At 40.2% G+C, this 22,945-nt stretch overlaps 3 protein-coding genes across 3 annotated transcripts; 2 read left to right on the forward strand and 1 right to left on the reverse strand.

The window, feature by feature from the left end:
• Positions 1-7,242, forward strand: crb3a (crumbs homolog 3a). Its single transcript, XM_066673959.1, has 4 exons — positions 1-294; positions 1,315-1,498; positions 4,138-4,184; positions 5,140-7,242. Exons 2-4 carry the CDS (start codon positions 1,405-1,407, stop codon positions 5,344-5,346), a joined length of 348 nt encoding a protein of 115 aa, XP_066530056.1. The 5' UTR covers positions 1-294; positions 1,315-1,404; the 3' UTR covers positions 5,347-7,242.
• A 1,008-nt stretch (positions 7,243-8,250) lies between these two features.
• Positions 8,251-12,201, reverse strand: tubb4bl (tubulin, beta 4B class IVb-like). Its single transcript, XM_066673956.1, has 4 exons — positions 12,028-12,201; positions 10,690-10,798; positions 10,058-10,168; positions 8,251-9,655 (listed from the first exon to the last, which is right to left on the reverse strand). The coding sequence occupies exons 1-4, from the start codon at positions 12,082-12,084 to the stop codon at positions 8,598-8,600; spliced, it is 1,335 nt and encodes a 444-aa protein (XP_066530053.1). The 5' UTR covers positions 12,085-12,201; the 3' UTR covers positions 8,251-8,597.
• A 2,993-nt stretch (positions 12,202-15,194) lies between these two features.
• On the forward strand, positions 15,195-20,449 carry LOC136700134 (zinc-binding protein A33). Its single transcript, XM_066675377.1, has 6 exons — positions 15,195-15,730; positions 16,491-16,586; positions 17,833-18,063; positions 18,488-18,510; positions 18,662-18,780; positions 19,447-20,449. The coding sequence occupies exons 1-6, from the start codon at positions 15,332-15,334 to the stop codon at positions 19,983-19,985; spliced, it is 1,407 nt and encodes a 468-aa protein (XP_066531474.1). The 5' UTR covers positions 15,195-15,331; the 3' UTR covers positions 19,986-20,449.
• The last annotated feature ends 2,496 nt before the right edge of the window (positions 20,450-22,945 follow it).

A 22,945-nucleotide genomic window follows, 5' to 3' on the forward strand; every position in this document is an offset into this window, starting at 1 on the left:
GACATTAGGAGGAAGGAATGAAAAAAAAAAAAAACCCAGGAGAAAACGAAACACCGATGATATTCGTGATGAATGATCTCGAGGCGGCGGTCAGTGAGCGTGTGCGTTTCACCAGACTTTCACAGTATAACTGGAGTTCAAGGGGATTTTAGAAGTTTTAGCTGAACTCCGTCGACGAGGAGCCAATTCTCGGCGTTTCTCCATCGCTGAGGTGAAGCGGAAGAGACCCCGCGCTCCAGTAACCACCTGCGGAGGAGACTGAGAGCCTTTTTATATATATACAAACACTCTGAGGTAAAACTTCACAGGTTTATTATTTACTTGTAAAAAAAAGGTGAATTCTGGGTGTTTGAGTTTTCCCTCTTTATCTGAGTACAGAAATGTGGCAATGGGCTCAGTCCAAATGTGTCAATGTATCAACCTGTACTCGGTCTGTTTTGTTGTTCTCCTTCACCCTGCTGTGTTATTCTATCTGTAAATTTAATTTCTGACAGAAACATATTGTACAGTTATGACAGTTTAGGTTCAGAGTTACATACGTGGTCTTTTCTTTCTAGAGAACTATGGTAATTACATTGCTATAAATATCAGTATAATATCCTGTATCTATATTGCCACTTACACCTCTGGCAGTCAAAAGCCCCCACCAACACATATTGACAGGATAGATTCCCTAGGTTTGTGACATCAGAATCACCGTCTGTCTGAATTTGCCCATTTCCCCGTCACGAGTCGACACTGCAGTTTCAAAGCTGAAGTATTCAGGCATGGCACGGACTGCTTTATGTCCAAAGACATATTAACAAAGTTACGCATTTAATTTTCACTGGAATGGGACTTTAAACAAGAATACAGACAGATGGCGTGTTTTACTAAAGTGATTATAACTTATATATATCGACTGTGTCTTTAAACATTGTGATATCATGTGTTTGTCATATATACTGACCCCAGTGGCAGGTGCACCTTTCATTAAACTTTCAGGCTGTTAAGACTATTCCAGACGAGACTAGGCATGTTTATATAGCACATTCATGCAATTCATTGTGCCTTTTATAAACATTAGAATTAATAACAACAGAGGCAAATAGAGGCAGGGTGCCAAAGTGTATACATTAAGATAAGAAATATAAAACAATATTATACTTTGAACGGGGATGCCAACTGCACTAACTGGGCACAGAAATATTTCAGTTGTTATCAGAGTGTACTGAGTTTCTGGTCTTTATGAAATCAGTGGTGCTACCAGTTCTGAGGTGTCATGTAAACAAAATTTAACCTAGGTGTGTCCTCTTCTTTCCCGCTGTGGTTCAGAGAGGAGTGCTGCCACTGCCGTGGTCTGGTCAAGCCCTGACATGGCGTGCTGTGGCCGGTTCGAGGCCCAGTCTGCGTGAGGGCAGGGTCATGCAGATGGACTCCAGTGTGGCCACAATGCTTCAGGCGGGGCTCGCGGCAGGGAGTGCTCTGCTGCTGGTTCTTGGAAATGCATCGGCTCAAGGTGAGTCACTACCACCGTGCTTCACCACCGAAACACTGGGTCATCTTCACAGAGGATTACTCAGCATCCTGAAAGATAAACCCAGAGAGGAGAGGTTTGCTGGCCTGTAAAATATGTTGTTTGTTAATTGTTATTGTGGTTTGGGCTTTTGCAGTGTGATTTGCAAATGCATTTAACCCAATAGTGAATGTTTCATCGCATGCAGGGAGCATCCTGACCAAATTCAGACGTTCCTGTTGAGTTTTTATAAAGCTTGTGATGAATCAAGTCATTCGACAAAATATATTTTTGTGAAATATAATGCAGATCCCCTTAAAATCCAAGGTTTATTACATCCTAAACTCTTATAAATCAGTAATAACATTGACTATATTTGTTTCTGTCAGTTGTTTATGGTAAGATGCTTGCGATTACTTGGATCATGAGAACTCAGGTATCAAACCGGCCTCTGTAATTTAACTTTGGTCTCTTAAAAAAACATCAAACAATTTCATAATATATTTAGACAACCATGTCATTATATTTTATATTGATTTCTGATGTTGAAAATTAAATGTCTATTATTTAAAGGCCAATTTTGACTGGAAATTAAAAACACGAGGAGCCCTGTATATCACAATCGCAACAAGCTTCAGTACAATGAATAATATCACACAGTGGCTTGGTGACACACCTCTGACTGGGCTTGGACTAGATATTGTCTAAAGCAGCTCAGACATGTGGGAGCACGTTGGCATGTTTCAGAAAGGTTTTAGGTATTTTGAGGGAGGTTTTGAGAGAGGTAGTTCTATGTATGACTTTAAAAGAAACAAAAACACGGCAAGGCTCTCCTTAGACACATGTGATCGTTCTCCTGTGACAATCCCGTCAGCACTCCCATGTTGAGAAAGCACAAGGAATGCAATGTCTGTTATCACCACAGTAAGCCATTGTGTGGAAATCTGTCCCTGTTTGCTTTGTCCCTGTAAGTTTGAATTTACCATACCTTCCATGGAAAACCTCCTCAATACCACAACATGGAAGTGTCATTACACTGTAAGTGGAGTGATGCAGCAAAGAATGGGAGTTACACAGAAAGCAGAATGTTAATCATTAACAAGAGTAAATTATAACCCCCCTCTCAAGGATGAAAGTGCACTTAGATAACGGAAGTGTGAGAAACCTGCGAGAAGGGTTCACATAATGAAAGTCATTTGGACAGTAGTTTTTTGATATAATTAGGCGTATATGTTTCAGACCTATAAAAATGTGTGTTAAGCAAAATTACGTTCAGCATTTCTGTGTGTTTAGTGTAGCTGAACATCTGGGTCCGTGTAAATTCGGATTTGCTACAAAACATTCCCTGTACAGGGATGCGGAAAGGAGTTTTGAGTAAGGAACATGGGGTTTGCCATAACGTAATGTGAAAAATAAATGCCATGCGTTGTCTTTATCTGCCATTATCTCGGGCATAGCTCGGGCTTGATTACTTTATTGTGATTCCATAGTTTCATTTTCCAAACTGTGTTTTACACATCTCACTTTTCTCAACTCCATTGTTAGGTCTATCTTGTCTGTTAATGTTTTATTGGTTCTGTAGAAAGTTGACAGGCCTGCTCAGAATATTTAAGTTGGAACAGGGCGTCTGTCATAATTTGCACTCTGCCACTTACAACTGGTGAACACCTTTGGTGATTACAGTGGAAATAATTTGGTATTTATTGTCTGCCACTTGCTGTAGGACCTCGTTATGTTGGCAGACATTTTACCTGTAATAAACTGTTATTTTTTAACTGCTTATTGTTATTATTGTTATTATAATATGGGCAAATGAGGTGAAGGGAAACCGCAAGATAAACTCAAGAAAGACATTGGGGAATATTGGGCTTACATACAATACCTCAACACACATTCAGTGCTTAAATGCATGCTGAATGGAAAATGTAAATTATAAAAAATGCTAATACATTCAAACATGGCCTGTGCTGGACTGGCACCCCGTACAGGGTGTGTTCCTGCCTTGTGCCCAATGATTTTGTGTAGACTTCAGACCAACCACGACCCAAATGAATGAATAATATTTTCAAAACAATAATCATTTTTACATTGGATTAATTTTTCAACTCAGCTGGATGTAGTAGAAATTCAATTGATGCTGCAGATTGTGAAAGAACGGGCATTAAACAATATAAAAGAAAAATTCAACACTAAAACATTCACAGATGAGTCTTCTATTATTTATTTTATTAATTGTTGATAAATAGCCCTGAAATTGTGGAGTGCTGCTAGTTGTTCTCTTGTTAGTTATATCAAACAGGTCATTCCTTTTAGTCAGGACATTACACTTATTTCCTGGGGGCTCACTTTTAAGCACAGTTCATGCTTTGTCCTGTTCACTGAGCACTTGGGGTTTCTAAAAAGTGCTATATAAGTACAAATTATTATTGTTGTCAAGTTGTCCACAAGGCAAAAACGCTGTCTAATGTGACTTACAAGACTTAAATGTCCTTGCAGATAATCCTCATGTCCAGTGGCATTAGGCAGTGGAGCTGGAGACCTGTGTTATTAAGTGATGGGGCTTTTTCCAAAAAATAAAAACATTAATTTTATTACTGAATGAAGTAATTCTAAATATTTGTGTCTCTCATTTTTTCCCTTAGAAACAAGTGCAATGCCTCCTAATACCACCGTAACTCCTCCCCAAAATGTGAGTATAGATTACTGAGCCACACAAAAATGGCAAGCTATTTCAGAATGCAACACACATTCACTGGCCACACTTGACTAATTTTATGAGCCAGCATAGTCTCCTTAGAAACATGTGATAGGATTTGTGACTCTCTGGAGCAGCTGGCTACAGTGGTATAAAGCCTCCAGCATTGGGCTGAGGTTCTGATTCTGAGCTAAATACTCAACCTCACTATTGTTCTTATGGTTAAATGCCCCCAAATCCATCATAGAAGAGTAAAACAAGGAATTCTAGCAACAAATTTGTGACCTCCCACACACACCAATGTACCACTGACAATACAGTGCTGAGAATGATCAACCACCCAATGAACCTGTGCCTGGTGATGTTTAACTGGGTTTCCACAGAATGTGTCTTCAGACAAAAAAATTGTAAAGAAAAATATTAACATATTAACAAATCTTAAACATATTGTGAGATTTAACATACTGTATTAATAACATATTTATTATTTATGTTGGCAGGCAAAGAAAGGTAATACAGGTACATTAAATGCCTGTTTAACAGTCTACATTTAGACATACTGCATTAGTGTAAGTCATCAGTAAGGTCACCTCTGGTCAGGAGTAAATACATTTGGCTGGAGCAATAAATGTGCTAACGTTAGAAACTTGATGTTAGGTGTTAAATTATTTATATCTCCCATCACCAAACTCAACAAAGACATCAGTCATCAACAAACAAATTCAGCCTTGGTTTTAAGAGAAATATCGATAAAAATTATTACCACTAACTGAACAATTTTGGATAAGGAAATGGAGAATCAATTATTCAAAGAAGCATATAATCTACAATCTAAGATTTTAGAAATTCAAAGTGTTAATGTAGCTAACTGTAATTAATAATCAGTGTTTGGATAAGTCTCGATGTTTCAGTAGATTACAAACTGATAACTCCTGTCCTCTGTGTCCAGGAAACGAACATTGTAGCGATTGTGGTGCCAATCGTGGTGGTGATTGCACTGGTGGTGGCAGGTGTGCTGGTCTTCCTATTCTGTGTGGTGAAGAAAAAGAGACAGACAGAGGGAACCTACAGGCCGAGCGCTGAGGAGCAGACGGGAACACGAAGCGTGGAGGCACCAAACACTCTCAAACTGCCCAAAGAGGAGAGACTCATCTGACCCTGTGGAGCAGGACTAACAGTGACTATCAGAGGACTATCAGAGACTGCTTCCATGCCCAGGGGATGGTGTCATTTGGATATAACACACCACCAAATCGATGTTAATCTTCCTCATAAAGCAGTAGGTCAGCAAAAATTTAATTTACACAATTGTCCCATTACACCACTGTTAAGAAAGACATGTTTGCTTTTTTTTGGTTTTGCACTGGAAATATTAGGCTAATGTAGAAATTCAAACATTTATCAAAGGGCCTGCTCACTTCAAGTTTAGTCAAATTCGGTTGACATTACGTATAGGTCTGAGATTCGTATCTGGTTTAGATTGCACATTTAGATTCTCACAGCCTCCTGTTTTACACAGATTTAAGTTATTACTTTACTACTTCCTCCAGCACTATTAAATCAGGCATGTTAGAGTCACCCACTACAGCAACAATGTTTTAATATTGCTGGTTATTAGCCCAGGCTAGTGATTAGTTGATTATAGGATAGAAATTGTTTTGGCATGTGTTGGGTCTGAATCAAAACTTGACCTGATTTGGTTTGGTGGGTCATACAAACTATAGAGAGTATCATTGGACTGTGGAGTAATATTTCAGACCTAGCTAAATCGCTAGGCTAACATTGCTAACGCATCAAGAAATGTACACAACCACTGAACACCCCAACCATGCTGAGTTGTTGTTTAAATTAGACACACTTTCTTGAGTGGATTCCATGTATGTATCTGGAAAGCTAAGGAAAGTAGAAATATATAATTTATTTATACTTTTTCCATTTTTACAGACACCTCTATGTCATTACGTATTAGCTACAGTAGCCTCATAGCTTCAGTGCAAAAATAGAGAAGAAACAGACACCTAACTGTCTTAACTGGTTACTGATGAAGTAAGGGGAGCATTGTGCAAATTAGGATTTTGCAGCACTGGCTTTACTGAGGGGGAGAAACAAATCTATTGCTTTGTGATGAATCACATAACAACACGGGTGTGACTGAAAGACGTTGGAGTTCAGATGATGGCTGTAATGACACAACACTAAAACACATGAATGAATGGAAGAAAACCTCGACATTCTCCCTACAGCCACAAGGCTTTACGCTGAAAACACACCCTTGAGACTCTTCTATTAAACACTGATACCTAGTTGTAAGTGGGTACATTTCTGCCTAACTGGTAAAAGTCTTGCTCTGAACAGATAAAAGATCAAATCTACCCAAGAGGTAGAGGGTAAAATGACTTTTATAAGTGCATTTATGGGTCTGTTTATACACTGATCAGGATTGGTATTTTTCTAAAGGTCCTATGTCTTTACATTTCCATACGTTTTGGAAGCATTGATTGGAATTGCTCTTTTTTTGCCTGCTGCTGTATGAGTTGTAATTCAAAGACAATTTTATATAGTGTTGAACTGTTGAATTTGTGTTTATCACAGTGCTCATATATTATGGGAAAATGTTTATAGCTAGGTTAGTGTTGTTAACGCAGGAAGTACTATCGTCAGAGATGATTTCAAGAGCGTTATTTACCAAGAGTGATTACCTCAGTTTTTATTATCTGTGGAAAGAGTCCAACACTGATTATGTGGAAACCTCTGCAGTCCAGTAATGACCAACACACTAGGACTCTCACTTTTCGAATCAAACACATAATGAATATACTTGAATAATTTTCTTAGCACTAACTTATATATAAGTTTTAATTATTTAATCCTTTGGTCCTCATCAGTGAAATCAGTGCCCCAGTCAAGATCGACTGATCGACCAACATTTCAAAAAATGGATCCATGATTATTCACACATGCATTCAATCTGATAAACTGAAAATTTCCTGCTGTTCAATACAGAAAAGACATTTCACTTGGAGGAACAGTGCTGTTCTACAATTTTGTCTACTGTCACTTTAATTAAATAAATGATTTTGAATTTTTTATTGTTGGTGCTTTCCATATTCCAGCGTGTAGGAAATTGATAAACAATACTTTATTACTTATTTATATATTCCCTCGGTAATGCCTTCCAACAGCTCCACATCCTTTCAGAGAAGTAGCCTTCTCCCAGTATGTGATGTTGGAGGTGAGTAGACAGGGTGCAGGTGCTGAGTAGTTTTAATGAGGTTAAGCACATAATCATAGAATAGACAGAGGTCAAAAACAGGCAAAACATACTCAAAAGTAAACAAAATGAGAGGTTCAGAATCAGAAGAGAAAACAAAGCTGTGTTTAAAACAAGGTAGCAACCTGAATGCCTTGAAGTGTTGCCAGAGTTGCAATAAACTAAAGTTCACTAGCCTTAATAACAAACTTTTAAAGATATAAGCAAAAATATTGTAATTAATATGATAGAATTAATTAAAATAATCTAACTTACCATTGAAAACCAAATCAGCGTAATCCACTACACTGCTACTATTGTTTTCATATTCATCTGAGGAGTACTGCTAACCTTTCTGAAACTTTATGGGAAACATAAGACTGCACATGTCTCTCATGACCTATGAATAACTTGTGGCGACTTTGCTGTTTTTGGGAAAAAATGTATAAGAGGGTGATGGAAGTCATTCAGGGCAGATGTAGGATAGTTATAAATAACCTGTGCTGACAAATACCAAGCTTAGAATGGCTATTGGCTCTGTACGGAAAGGATTTAAGAAGCTTCCAGGATACCTTGTATCATTTGGGCTGAACAGCTGAGGAATGTTTCTCAAGAATGTTTTAGGTTCAAAGCAAGTCTTTGAAAATGAAAAATTGTCGTCAGGGGAAACTGCACCCCCTTGTGGTATTCCCTATATTCATTCCAGGTACACATGATATTGTCAAGCAATATTTTTAAGTGATGGGAAACCTGAGTTGTCCTATTATCCTTTAAGTGAAACAAATTAATATTACACTGCTGCAAAAAAAGCAAAAACTGTTGGATGTAGAATTAACCTTTATTCAGACTGAATATGACAGACGTAAAATCACTCTCAAATCTGAAGGCTTCACAGTTAAAACCACTTTTCTGCAAGGCAATGTGAAGGGAGAAGATGTAGTGCATTCACAATATACAAAAACACAAAACCCACAGTTGAACATTTTGATTCAAAATGTCACTTTCCCAATTCAGGACGGCCATGATTGTAAGAGGATGTTTCTGCTGATGTGGGAAGAAACTCCTCCTTTATTTTGCAGACCTTTTGTAATGGAGAGGGATGAGTCAGGATTTGGTGATGTGTGGTGGCCCGAACATTGGGCAGCTGCACGGTGAATTTAAGCAACCTCCTCTTCGCCCTCCTCCTCAAACTCGCCTTCCTCTGCTGTGGCGTCCTGGTACTGCTGGTACTCAGACACCAGGTCGTTCATGTTGCTCTCAGCCTCAGTGAACTCCATCTCATCCATTCCCTCGCCAGTGTACCAGTGTAGGAAAGCTTTGCGGCGGAACATGGCGGTGAACTGCTCAGAGATGCGCTTGAAAAGCTCCTGGATGGCCGTGCTGTTGCCGATGAAGGTGGCGGCCATCTTGAGGCCGCGAGGTGGGATGTCACAGACGGCCGTCTTCACGTTGTTGGGTATCCACTCCACAAAGTAGCTGCTGTTCTTGTTCTGGACGTTGAGCATCTGCTCGTCCACTTCCTTCATGGACATGCGTCCACGGAAGACGGCCGCCACTGTCAGATACCGTCCGTGGCGAGGGTCGCAAGCGGCCATCATGTTTTTGGCATCAAACATCTGCTGCGTGAGCTCTGGAACGGACAGTGCGCGGTACTGCTGGCTCCCCCTGCTGGTGAGGGGCGCAAAGCCAGGCATAAAGAAGTGCAGGCGGGGGAATGGCACCATGTTTACGGCTAGCTTGCGCAGGTCAGCGTTCAGCTGGCCGGGAAAGCGAAGGCAGGTGGTGACTCCACTCATAGTGGCCGAGACCAGGTGGTTGAGATCTCCGTAAGTGGGCGTGGTCAGTTTGAGTGTGCGGAAGCAGATGTCGTAGAGAGCCTCGTTGTCGATGCAGTAGGTCTCATCTGTGTTCTCCACCAGCTGGTGCACGGACAGTGTGGCGTTGTAGGGCTCCACCACAGTGTCAGACACTTTGGGTGATGGCACCACGCTGAAGGTGTTCATGATCCGGTCGGGGTATTCTTCGCGGATCTTGCTGATGAGAAGCGTGCCCATGCCAGACCCCGTGCCTCCACCCAGGGAGTGAGTGAGCTGGAAGCCCTGCAGACAGTCACAGTTCTCTGCTTCTTTACGCACCACATCCATCACAGAGTCTACCAGCTCCGCCCCCTCAGTGTAATGACCTTTGGCCCAGTTGTTTCCAGCACCACTCTGGCCTGTAAATGGGAGGAGTATGTATTTAAATATTTGTAAATAGAGAAAATACTCACACTTGTTTATACTTGTGCACATTAAATCACATCTAACATAACGTTTGATTGTCAAGAACAGTTCTTTGGGCAACACTGTTTCTAAAATACAGTTGTTTTTAAGGGGAAGCTTTACATTATGTGGTTCTCTAAGGAACCCTGGCGTCACATGAAGGACTGCTTTTGTCACTTTTATTTTTAATGGTGTAATTAAATGTAAACATTTTATTTACAATTAAACCGATTAATTATATACATTTTCTGAAACGTTAAAAGGATTAAATATAAGCAAACCTACAGCAGTGAAAACAATGCTGATATTTAAGAAGAAAAAACAACAATCATTAAGTGAGAAATGAAGGATCATACCGAACACAAAGTTGTCTGGTCTGAAGATCTGTCCGAAGGGGCCAGAGCGGACCGAGTCCATGGTGCCTGGCTCCAGATCAACAAGGATGGCACGAGGAACATACTTACCACCTGAGAGGAGAGGGGAACAATATTTACCACTGCTAACCAGTCTCAAAAATCAGTGTCAGTAATTGGCAGGTCATAAAAAAGAGCTTTAATGCAGTTATTCAGGTATTTCATTTTATTTTTTCTATATAGTGACGATCTCGCAAGCAATTTGATGAGACATTCAGTGATTAGAGAAGTTGAATTTAGGGAAAATATTTAAGTGCAATCCATCGGATCAGTTAAATAAAAAATTAACCACAAGCTTTTATTTCTTCAAGAAATCAAGCGCAAACACGTTTTAAATTTGTTTTATATCTGCATGTCAGATAGCAGAGTGGTAGAACAAAATCTTAGTATTACTTTATTAAATTTCCCCATGTACGACAATTCTGGGAAATACTGGATGTATAAAAATTTGCAGCTCTTGCAGTTAGAAAATTTCAGTCATTTAAATTGTGATTTCGATATGAAATGATGAATCGTTCCGCCCTAAAAGCTACAGCTAACGCTGGTTTGTATTATTGCTGAGCAGCAGTGTGTACCTGAAGCCTCATTGTAATAAACACTGATTCTGTCTAGCTGCAGATCACTGTCTCCATGATATGTTCCAGTCGGATCGATGCCATGCTCATCACTGATCACCTCCCAGAACTGAGAGAGAGAGAGAGAGAGAGAGAGAGAGAGAGAGAGAGAGAGAGAGAGAGAGAGAGAGAGAGGTGGAGGCCAGAGAGATGGAGATGAGAATGAAGAGGGGGAGGGAGACAGAGAAAATATGCCAGATGAATTCAAGCGCATTCTGAAATAGAACACCCATTTTTTAAGAATGTGCACATGGTTGTAATGTGGTATAGAGAGATTATGGTTATGTAATTCCTTCATCATTCTTAGTTTATTTACGGCATATGGCAAAAAGCAAATGACATCACCATCCTTGGGTTCAGCAGGTTCAGAGGAACAGTGCAAATGAGGAATCACTCAAATGCAGCCCCCCCCCTCCCCTCCCTCTTTTTCTTATCTATAAAAAAAACGCAATTTCTGATACATAAACTGCATTTTCCCTTTTTTTCACAAATCAGTGCAGACAGTATTTGCTGTATCATCATCAGGCATTTTCAAGGATTGTGGGTCAAGCCTAAATTTCACATCTAAATGTACACATACATGTCTTTAAATGTATCTACATTTCCTAGTAGTACGTTTCATAAAGCACTAAATGAAAATTGTTGCTTTAGAAGGTGGAGAGGTTCACTGGAGCTGATGGGGGTGGTGTGACCCCCGCCCCTTTTTTTTTCTCTTTAAATCCATCTAATACAAGATATAATAATATAAAACACATAAATGAATGAATACTAGAGTACCTGATGATTTATGCATGTTCCCTTTTACAAATCACTGCAAATCTACAGGGTGCATCGTCATGCAAAGCCATTTTCAAGGAATGTAGGTCAAGCCAAAATGTCAAATTTCTATGCACATATAAGCGAAGGAAAACAGTGCGTATTGAGCAGAGAAATGGAAGGCTTCATGTTCTTGTAGATGAGGATGTGTAGCTAGTGACCTAAATAGTAAAAAGTTGCATCCAACAATCAGGGAAGCGCAAAGTGATAATAGAAAATACATGAGTTTTTTGTAAATAAATATGCACTCCTTAACATGATGCATCAGCTCCAATCTGCACTATTTAAGGTGGATATCGAATTTAAAATGCAAAGCAAAGAATAAACAATATATTACAAGACATGAATGAGACAAGACCCACTACTCTGCCCTCCCCCCACCCCCCCCTTCCTGTTTCTGGAGAATTCTTCAGGGTGGATTAAGCCCCCATCCTCCGTTAAAGATGTGCACTGTGTGTGTGAGTGTCAGTCCTTAGTCGTTACCTTAGCTCCGATCTGGTTGCCGCACTGTCCGGCCTGCAGGTGCACGATCTCGCGCATGGTGCTTGTGCTCGGGGAACGGACTCTGAACCGCGGAGGAGCTGCTGGACAGTCGCCGGTGAAGCGCTGAGAGCTGAGGGATAGTTTGAGTCGGTTTGGACCTCTCTCTCTCTTTATGTATGTGTGTCTCTCCACCCCTTTTCGTTCACTGGGCTGGAGCCCGTGGTGCAACGTGACGTCATCGCCATGGCAACCCATGGAGAGCGGAGGAGAGAAGGGAGGGACCTCTAGTGGAGGTCATACACAATTAATTGACTTGAAAAGTTGACGAATACGCGATTTTTTTAGTATTAATAGTATATTGGTATTGGTATTTCTTCGAGGTTGTTTCTTTTTTATGTGGCTGTGCCTACGTTTTATCTGCTCCATATTTTACAGCTCAAATGAGGACATCAGCCCTGTAAAAGACTAGCGCCCCCTCCAGGGTGTGTTCCTACCTGGCGCCCAGTGATTCCGGGTAGGCTTTGGACCCAACGCGACCCTGAACTGGATAATCAGTTACAGACAATGTAGGAATGAATGAGGACATTAAAGAAACTCACAAAGAAATATGTAAAATATATAATGAGAGGGAAGAAAAGAGAGAAAGATGTCAGGCCAGACTCAGAGAAGGATATTTATGGCCTTATAAAATAGGGTGAAAGGCGGCACGGTGGTGCAGCAGGTAGTTGTCGCAGTCACACAGCTCCAGGGACCTGGAGGTTGTGGGTTCGATTCCCGCTCCGGGTGACTGTCTGTGAGGAGTTGGTGTGTTCTCCCCGTGTCCACGTGGGTTTCCTCCGGGTGCTCCGGTTTCCTCACACAGTCCAAAAACATTGTAGGTGGATTGGCGACTCAAAAAGTGTCAATAGGTGTGAGTGAATGTGTGTGTCTGTGTTGCCCTGTGAAGGACTGGCGCCCCCTCCAGGGTGTATTCCCGCCTTGCGCCCAATGATTCCAGGTAGGCTCTGGACCCACCACGACCCTGAACTGGATAAGAGGTTACAGATAATGAATGAATAATGAAAGGATGAAAAATAGTGTGACCAGACGTCCTCTTTTACACGGAGATGTCCTCTTTTTTAGAGTTAAAAAAATGTCCGGGCGGAATTTCACAAACGTTTTTCTAGAGCTTACATAGAACTTCGAGAAGCATTTTGTTCACAAACTAGTCCCGCCCTCCCCTACTCCGATTGGTTCGCTTGAGTGAGAAGGGGGCGGGGTGAAGTAGCCTAAAATCTTCTGATTGGACGGTCTGACTGTAGAGTTACCGTTATTGGCCGATAATCTTCTCTGTAAACATTTAATTGGTCAGTCTGCACGTCAGTAGTCCTTGTTAACATCAGGCAAAGCTCATGTACGTAACCCTCATCTTGAGCAGCTATGCCGAAACATAAATGTAAGTTCTCGGATGAATTAAAAAAGAAATTCCCATGTTTTCCCATGTGTAGCAAATAAAGGTGTAAAGTACCTTAAAGCACACATAGGTTTAGCATACATACATCTGGTCACCCTATATAAAAAGAGTATGGAAACAAGGCAGATTCAGGGGCACCACATGCCAAAAGACACTCTTCCTCACGGCGAGGCCCTGAGCAAATAACACCTCACACTACAAACAAAAAACACAAGTACATTAACCAAGGCACTAAAGTTACAGGATCTGTGGAAGCCAAACCACTCTATACCAACTGCCTGAATGACATGACTCAACCGTTGATGGACCGTGTTTACCTCAAGAGCTAGTTGCACATGAATGGCAGAGAATGTTACACTGAATCTTACAACAGGTTGCACTGCTTCTTATTTTTGAACATTGCTACAAATGTACATACTTCAGCTTTTAACTAGCATCCCCTAAGTTTCATTAATAGCACTTCATTTAATATTTATTTTAAAGATATGAATGAAAAAGTGCAGCTTTATACAACGCAAGGTAAAAGTTACATCTGTTGTGTAATTGTTCAAATAAATGTTATCAAAACCAGAGACTTTAGATGTGTGGTTCATATCACCATCACTATGAACAATTCAGACTCAAAATGGCGCTGTAAAATGGAGCATTTCAAAATAAAACCACTCTGAATAACTTAATCTAGATAAAAATGATTTTTTAATACATGCCCCAAAAAAATCGAAATAAAAATAGATGTTACCTGTTCCAGGCATTAAATGCTAGTATAAACTTAAACACTGACAGAAATGTTCAGCTTTTCAAGTTTAAAATAATTATTAATGAAGGTATAAAAGTGTATGTTAAGGACTAGCCTGTCTTGCTCTGTTAGTCTATGTCTGGTATGTCTTTTAGTCTTGGCTCATTGTGATAAAGGTGGAGAAATCATTCCAACAGTCAATAGAAGTTTTAAATTCCTTTGTACCGCACCCAGTACATGTGCCTTGTGTTGTCTGCTGCTCCTCAACACTTCAGTATGATCCGTTCACAGCTTAATTGGATCAGCATTTTAGTGGAAACTAGTTGTGGCCAACATTTTGCAATACTGTCAATACTGTAGCAAACCAATAAATATGTAAGTTCAGGGCCTACGTCTGTCAAAATTCAGTCAAAAATGAGGAAAACCTTTATGGACATTCGAAATTATAGCCAAATATATGAAGCAAACAATGAGAAAGGAAGAAAAAAAAAATCCTGGGCATTTTCTGTTGGGTGTTTCATGAGATTTGCTGTTTGCTTTCAACCTACAGTACTTCCATAATTTAAATTCAATTATTGTAGTAATGTATAAAAATAAACAAAGAAGAAATCATTAGGCCTATATTTTAAAGTCAGATAATTATGATGTTACATTTTATTTTATGAAAAAAGTATGAACATACTTGCTAAATATAATTAAACGTCAAAGGCATTGTAAACAAATCACTGACAACATCTGCTAGGCATGTGTACATGTCAGAAATCTAAGTATGGCAGAAATGTAAAAAAATACCACAGATGCAGGACTGGCAAAAACATCCAAACCAGTTTACATCCAGATTTGACATAATTTTGAGGGCTTTACTTCCTGCTCATGCATTTAAAGTGCCACTCCTCCTTGTGTGTTGTTAATGCATTTGCAGAGAGAGAGAGAGAGAGAGAGAGAGAGAGAGAGAGAGTGCCAAGTGCAGAGCAAGAGGAGGCTGCAGACAAAACAACTTGTTAAGGTGGACTGGGGAAGACATGTGTAGGAAAAACAGAACAGCGCAGAGTATTCTCCTGGCAACAGTAAGATTCTGAGTCTGGGAGGAAGCTGGGTACCTGTCAACCTTCAGGATGTCCTCCAGTCTGTTGGAAGATGACCTGTCCTGTCCGGTGTGCTGTGACATCTTCAAGGATCCAGTCCTGCTCCCTTGTAGCCACAGCTTCTGTAGGACGTGTCTGCAGCGCTTCTGGGACAGTGGAGGGTCTCGTGCCTGCCCAGTCTGCAGGAGGAGGGCTTCAAAGAAAAGCCCACCATCTAACCTGGCCCTCAGAAACCTCTGTGAAAGCTTCCTTCAAGGACGGAGCCAAGGAACCAAGGAGAAACTGGACGTGTCCTGTGATCAGCATGGAGAGAAGCTGAAGCTCTTCTGCCTGGAGGACCAGCGGCCCATCTGTGTAGTTTGCCAGGCCTCAAACACACACAGAGGCCACGACTGCTCGCCCACAGAGGAAGCCGCTCTGGACTGTAAGGTACAGTTTTGACAGTGTTGCCATTGTCCTGCTGGCTCTTAGCTGCATTGTGTGTTTCTAAATGCTTGCTGCTGTTCCCCAGCCCATGAAAGAATTAGTGGCCTGTAGAGGGAATGCAGTTAGTCAAGTCCGTTCTGACACTATCTCAGAAGAATAAGGCAGAGGCATTCCGGCAGCACCTACAAGGCCCTCATCTGCATTCCTGAGGCAAGAAAATGGGAAAAGCCAAGGTCCATAAATCTTAATGTTCACCTGTTTGATTCAAGAGACTGCTGCCAATTTAAACTTGTGTCTAGAATAGAGGGAATCCTGATTTGTCAAGGTTTAAACCAAAGGAATGCACCATTCTTTAGGAAAGTTTGTTTGTGCATCATCTCATAGACTTAATGGAAAACCAATTATTATTTGTGAATGTTTAACCTAAGTCTATTTTTGCCAACTGGGTAGAGAAAAAGACCTTATATTCTTAATATACTGATTTGACCTCTCGAAATGTATGACTTATGTTCTGTAAGTACCATTAATCAATATTTTGATACAGTGCAGATGAGAGCGTACTTTATGCTTCACACATTAACTAAATGATTTGCATACAGTCTCTCTGTGTGATCATTGAAACATTATTGACGCTCTCTCTCTTGTCTCTCATTGATGAAGTAATATTGATGTTCTCTCTTGTCATCCTTTGTCATATTGGAAGTGCTTGAAAAGGGGCTGAAATCTTTGAGATTGATGAAATTCAATGAAATTCTAATTACAGGATAAACTCAGCTCTGCAGTGAAAACACTAAAGGACAAACTGGACATGATCAGCAAGTTCAGAATGAACTCGGCAATGACATTGGAGCATATCAAGGTACCTGTGGGGAGCACTCAGGGATTCACTTCCTTGAAGGCCTGATGACTTTTGTGAAATTCATGTCTGTAGTTGGTAGTTAGATTTTGACTGAACATGCTAGAATTGGCTTAAGGCTGAAAATGGTTAACAGAATAGTCAGTTGTTTTTCTCCACGGTATATATGAATCAATAAATCATGTGATTTCTCCTACTGGACTTCAGGAGCTGAATAAGTGCCTCAGATTAAACAAAAACTCACAGAAACTCACAGTTGAATCAACAAGTTGCATATTATTTTACATAAGACTGGATTGAAGTCCCACTCCGGGTGACTGTCTGTAAAGTGTTTGGTGTGTTCTCCCTGTGTTTGCGTGGGTTTCCTCCAGGTGACTGTCTGTGAGGAGTGTGGTGTGTTCTCCCTGTGTTTGCGTGGGTTTCCTCCAGGTGACTGTCTGTGAGGACTGTGGTGTGTTCTCCCTGTGTTTGCGTGGGTTTCCTCCGGGTGACTGTCTGTGAGGAGTGTGGTGTGTTCTCCCTGTGTTTGCGTGGGTTTCCCCCGGGTGACTGTCTGTGAGGAGTGTGGTGTGTTCTCCCTGTGTCCGCGTGGGTTTCCTCCGGGTGCTCCGGTTTCCTCCCACGGTCCAAAAACACACATTGGTAGGTGGATTGGCAACTCAAAAAGTGTCCATAGGTGTGAGTGTGTGAGTGAATGTGTGTCGCCCTTCAAAGGACAGGCGCCCCCTCCAGGGTATGTTCCTGCTATGAGCCCAGTGATTCCGGGTAGGCTCCGGACAAACCGCGACCCTGAATTGGATAAGCGGTTACAGACAATGAATGAACGTATGAAGACTTGATTGATTTTATAAAAAAATAATTTACACTACAGTTTCTAGAAGTTTGTCAGGGGTCTAATCATATTTTAAATGTTAATATGTTATAATGTTTAATGCTAATATATGTTAGCTAATATAATAAAAAATGTCTTTTCAAAAGTCTAAATCTGGTAAATATAGAATTGTCAAAGTGTTCTTAAGTATCACAGTTAACTTATGTTATTAATTATGCATAAACTAAATTATTAATGCTAAAATACTACAGGAATCCCATAGAGGCACTAGCAGAAATGAGCTTTACACTAACCCAGATTGCAGGCCTGGCTCTATTAACTGTGTTTTGCTATAGGTACCTCCAGTCTCTCAAAAACACATTTCACAAAGAACAAGCCAGAGAGACTTCTAACGATTCACATACATCTGTGTTCCAGAGTCAAGCTCAGCAAATAGAGAAACAAATAAGGGATCAGTTCCTGGAACTTCACCAGTTTCTGCAGGAGGAAGAGGATGCCAGGATGTCTGCTCTGAAGGAGGAAGAGGAGAAAAGGTTACTGGCTGTGAAGGAGAGAGACGAGTTCCTCATGGGGAGGATGTCTTCACTCTTGGACATTATCCAGAGCACTGAGGAGAAGATGGCCGCTGAAGATCTGACTTTGCTGCAGGTGAGAAGATTATGATAACTCGGTTTCAGTCTTCAATTGCACTATATAGAAGAGCAATAACTACTTGTGTATGTATATTAAGTTTTATTTCTTATTGTTACTGTTTTCTATAAAGTGCAACTCACATGAGATGAAGAATTAAACTGAAGATTAGGTTGAAGTCCCTGAATGAACCAGTTAGGGGTTCCACCACATAGGGGAAGCCTTGTTTAAAATAGGTTTAGGGCAGTCTCTCTCATGCATCCAGCCCACTGTGTGTCACTATAATCTCTGTTTTATAACATAAAGAAGAATCATTGGGGAAAATGCTTTATTGCTCTTTAATCTGATGTGGTCGGATCTTCAGAAATTCCGCTCAAACACAAATAAGTCTGGATTTCTATTTGGTGTAAAAACAGCTCTTTGTCTTTGACTTTTTTCACAGAACTTTAAATCCACTATGGAGAGGTATGTAGAAATTCTGTTTTTCCTCCTGTCCATGACAGACATGTGTGTGCATGTAGTTACTGAACAAATCCTAGAAGGTACTGAAGAACAAATCTTTGGATTAGTACCTGAACACTAAGTCTGAAATATAAGGGTCTGGTCTTTTCTACAGTACCCAGAATTTACTGCAGGATCCTGAAGGGTTTTGTGGTGTGTTAATGGATGAAGCCAAACACCTGAGCAACCTGAAGTTCAGAGTCTGGGAGAAGATGCAGGAGAATGCACAGAACTGTAAGTATTTTCCACAAACACAAGGAAGCAATAATGTGCTATCGTATACAGCGCACATTCATATATTTCTACATAATTTCCATAAACATTAACACTGTGGTATATTTATGCACTGTGATATATAATGGTTCCATAGATAAAACATATTTATGGAGGACTTCCAGTGAAGGTTTTCTGCTGAGATGTACAAAAATCATTCAGAATAGTTGTATTTGAAATGTCTCATTGTGAATAAACCTGATTTGGAAAGTGGATTACAGATTTCTATACAGTGGTAGTGACAGAGATGAAGATTTCTATCTAGTTATATGTATCAAGGATTAATATGTAGGATGTATATATGGCTCTTTTATAATATTATCAAGACCGATAAGACTTATGAACCTATAAATATTATGTAATTTAATGTTGAACAAAACTGGGGTAAATTTAAGGACTATTTAAAAATAGATTGTATGCTTCATCTCGAAAATTTTCATGTAATAACTTTCTTTGAGGGAGCATTTTTTGGGGCTTTAAATACTTTGGATGTTTGATTCCTATCCTCACAACAGTTGGAAATTCCGTGATGTAGGGGCCAACTGTAACACTCTATTAATACCATGTATGGCTGGATCTTCTACAACATCTTTAGTTGACAACATTTTGGCCTGGTTCTTCTCGTAGACCCCGTGACCTTTGATCCAAACACAGCCCATCCCTGTCTGTGCCTGTCCGATGACCTCACCTCTGTCCACTACAATTGTTCCTGTCCTCTCCTTCCAAGTAACCCAGAGCGTTTCCACATCAGTGCTGAGGTACTGGGTCGAATAGCCCTCTGCTCTGGGGTCCACAGCTGGGACGTGGATGTGGGAGCCAATGATGACTGGATCCTGGGGGTCGCAAGTGCCTCTGTTACCAGGAACAAGGAAGTGCAGGCACGTCCGGAGAATGGGTTCTGGACACTGTGTCTGAGGGATGGGGAATACAGGGCCATGGAATCACCCCCAAAGACACTGGCCATGAAGAGAAGACTGCAGAGAGTCAGAGTGCAGCTAGACTGGGATGCGGGTGAGGTGTCTTTCTCCTGTCCTGCTGAGGGGTGCATCCTACACACATTCACTTATACATTCAGTGAAAAATTGTTTCCATACTTTTATACACAAAGTAAACATCCTCTGAGGATCGTACCAAAGCCTGTACTGATTTCAGTGATGGGTAACTGACCTGAAGTAATTTGACTGTAATGTCATAAATACAAGCTGCTAATTTTAACAGTGATATGCTAAAAAGGAACAGAAATCTAATACATACAAATATCACATGCCCCAAATGTAAAGTATTGTAGATATATCTGTGTCCAAATTTTATCTATCACTACTAGGTTAATATAGCAAAAAGCCATGTAGCTTAAACCATATAAACCTTGTTATTCAGGATGTTTCTGACAGTATATGATAGTAAAAAACAACATGCAAAAATCTTCAGCAAGGCAATTCATTGCATTTGCTGTAATGATTTTATATTTTGTACTTAACAGTTCCTTAAAAGGTATCATGCTGTGGTACTAACACTCCATTGTACTTAGTGAACCAACATCTGTTTTTGAACCATGCGAAGAACCCGGGGGAAACCCACGCGGACACAGACAGTCCTCACGGATAGATAGGTACCTGGAGCTGTGTAGCTGTGACACTATCTGCTGTGTCACGTGCCACCCTTTGAAGGAATTAAAGATTTTCAATATTTGTTTATTGTCTTATTTTCTGTAAATCAAGTGTATTTATGCATTAGCATGGTAGCTAGCTCTTCTGCCTCAGGCTCCTGTTTTAATTAGATAAGCCAGTAGATAAATTTAGATTGCTTAGTTGTGAATATCCTTTTTCTGTAAATGAGTTGTATTTGATTGATTGTTGATTTAATCTTTGTTTGACTAGAGTGACCTAGTTAGCAGCTGAATGATTCAGGTTTAAAAAGCTGCCTGTTGGTTCTTATGAGGGTCTCACAAAAAACCTGCACTTATTTAGTTATGGTTAACTAAATAAGTGGACATGTCCTCTTTTTTAGACTTAAAAAAACGTCCAGGAGTTTGTTTTTCTAGAGCTTACATAGAACTTCGAGAAGCGTTCACAAAATAATCCCGCCATCCCCTACTCCGTTTGGTTCGCTTGAGTGAGAAGGGGGCGTGGTGAAGTAGTCTAAAATCTTCTGATTGCACGGTCTGACTGTAGAGCTACCGTTATTGGTTGAATTGGTTGTTATTGGTAAATGTAAGTTCTCGAATGAAGTAAAAAAGAAATTTTCATGTTTTGTATAGCAAATAAAGGTGTAAAGGACCTAAAAGCACACATGGGTTCAGCTAAGAATACAACGGCAGCGAGGGGTCACCCTATGGATAACTGACCTCTGCAGGAGTAATTACATAGTTAATGTCTTTAATGTAGGCTGTCGAGAGAGTAGATTTATTTGACTTTGCAGAGTATCATGGTAGTTTGCTACTGAATTAGGCTGTTGTTCCAGCTTCTTATTAACTTGTGCTTACTTGTAACAATCCCATTAGCATGAGTGGTTGATTATGGTGGATTTAATTACACAAAAGCCCCTTTTTATTAGTTAAAATGTAACCTGAACCCATTAGATAATGAGACACATTCTCTATGAATGTAACAAATGTTGTGTACTGAATACAAAATAATTTGGGTAGATATATTAATGCTCCATTTCCCCTCTTATAATGTGAGCAACAATTCAGCAGATTTATTTTTAGATTTTTTCCACTATAAATCCTTTTAAAGCAGGTATGAGAAACTGTAAGTACTTACACATGCAGAGGCTTCAATGTTCCACCCCAGAGAAAATGTAACTCTACTTTTTCTGTCTCACTATTTGTATATTCACCAAGCTTGAACTGAGCAGGATGTCTTTATTACAAATCTGCTTTTCATTGTGTCAGGTTTGGGCAGCACTAAGTACTGAGAGTTCTAATACCTTACAATGCTAATGTGCACTCTAATAGAAGACTACTCAGGTCCTGTGTCCAAAAATACAATGTAGCTGCATCCATAAGAATATGATAAACTCACAGGTCCTCAAAACATTAAAATGGTGTTCCAGAGCAGGGCTAATGCTTCCCCCAACTCACCACTTGAATGATTTCTTTGTCTTCTTCTTGAAATTTTAAACCTGCCCTAAATTAACATAGACGTTAAGGAAGTGGGGGGAACAGAGAAGGGGAATCTCAAAAGCAGGACTCATAAGATACATCAGCGCTGTGTCTGAAAGGGCACGGAGCTCAAAAGGCTGGCACTGAGCAAAAGAAATAGACACAAATGATGATAACTGGCAAAAATCAAACAAGAAGGCTGTTGGGGTCCCCAGAGCAGTGAACTGGTCACTTTAGAGTCATGGAGTTTTAAGAGAGCACTCTGGGGAGTTTAACCACCAGATAATGGGGTGAAACTGGGGACAACAAATGATTATAAGAAAATATACTGGAAAAAAAAAACTCTTGGTATAAAAATGTAAACAAAACAAAATGAACTGGGTTCCCACCAAAGTCAGAATGACCATTATTTGGATTTGATCTTTGGAAGCTGCTTCGGGATCGTTTGTTTGTGCTAAAATAAAACTGAATTCATAAGGTGTATCAGACGTAAAACTCCATAGTGCTTTGACAAAACATGCTGGGGCGCTTTACTGTGTCTACAGACAATACCAGGAGTGTACACTGCAGTTATTTAGAGAAGCAGCGGGTGCAAATCATGTCCTGCTGGGAGTAGAAGGAAACTGCAGGTTAATCTTGTCATTAACTTGGCTCAGCCTGTGAGCCATTCAAAAAGAGAAGAAACCTGCTGCTGTAGGATCAGGACTAACCCAGTCTTTACTGACCAGCGGGAGGCTACTATTTGAAAAAGCAACAAACATAAAGCTTTTACTTAAAACATTTCACCAACGCTCTTTAAACGTATGTTGTTTCAGTAAAGGCTTTATATTTGTTGTTTAAAAAAAAGAGAACATATAGAAAAATGAGGATTATAATAAATGTCCAAAGTCTGGTAGACCACTAAAACAGTCCCCTTTTTATACCCAGGACCTTTAGGAGAAATCAGGCATTTTCTCAAATGATTTGTCTATATCAGCGGTTCACAAACTGGGGGCCGCAGAAAAGCATTAGAGGTTGTATCCC

This window comes from Hoplias malabaricus, chromosome 6 (genome assembly GCF_029633855.1).
Source record: "Hoplias malabaricus isolate fHopMal1 chromosome 6, fHopMal1.hap1, whole genome shotgun sequence".
NCBI lineage: Eukaryota > Metazoa > Chordata > Actinopteri > Characiformes > Erythrinidae > Hoplias > Hoplias malabaricus.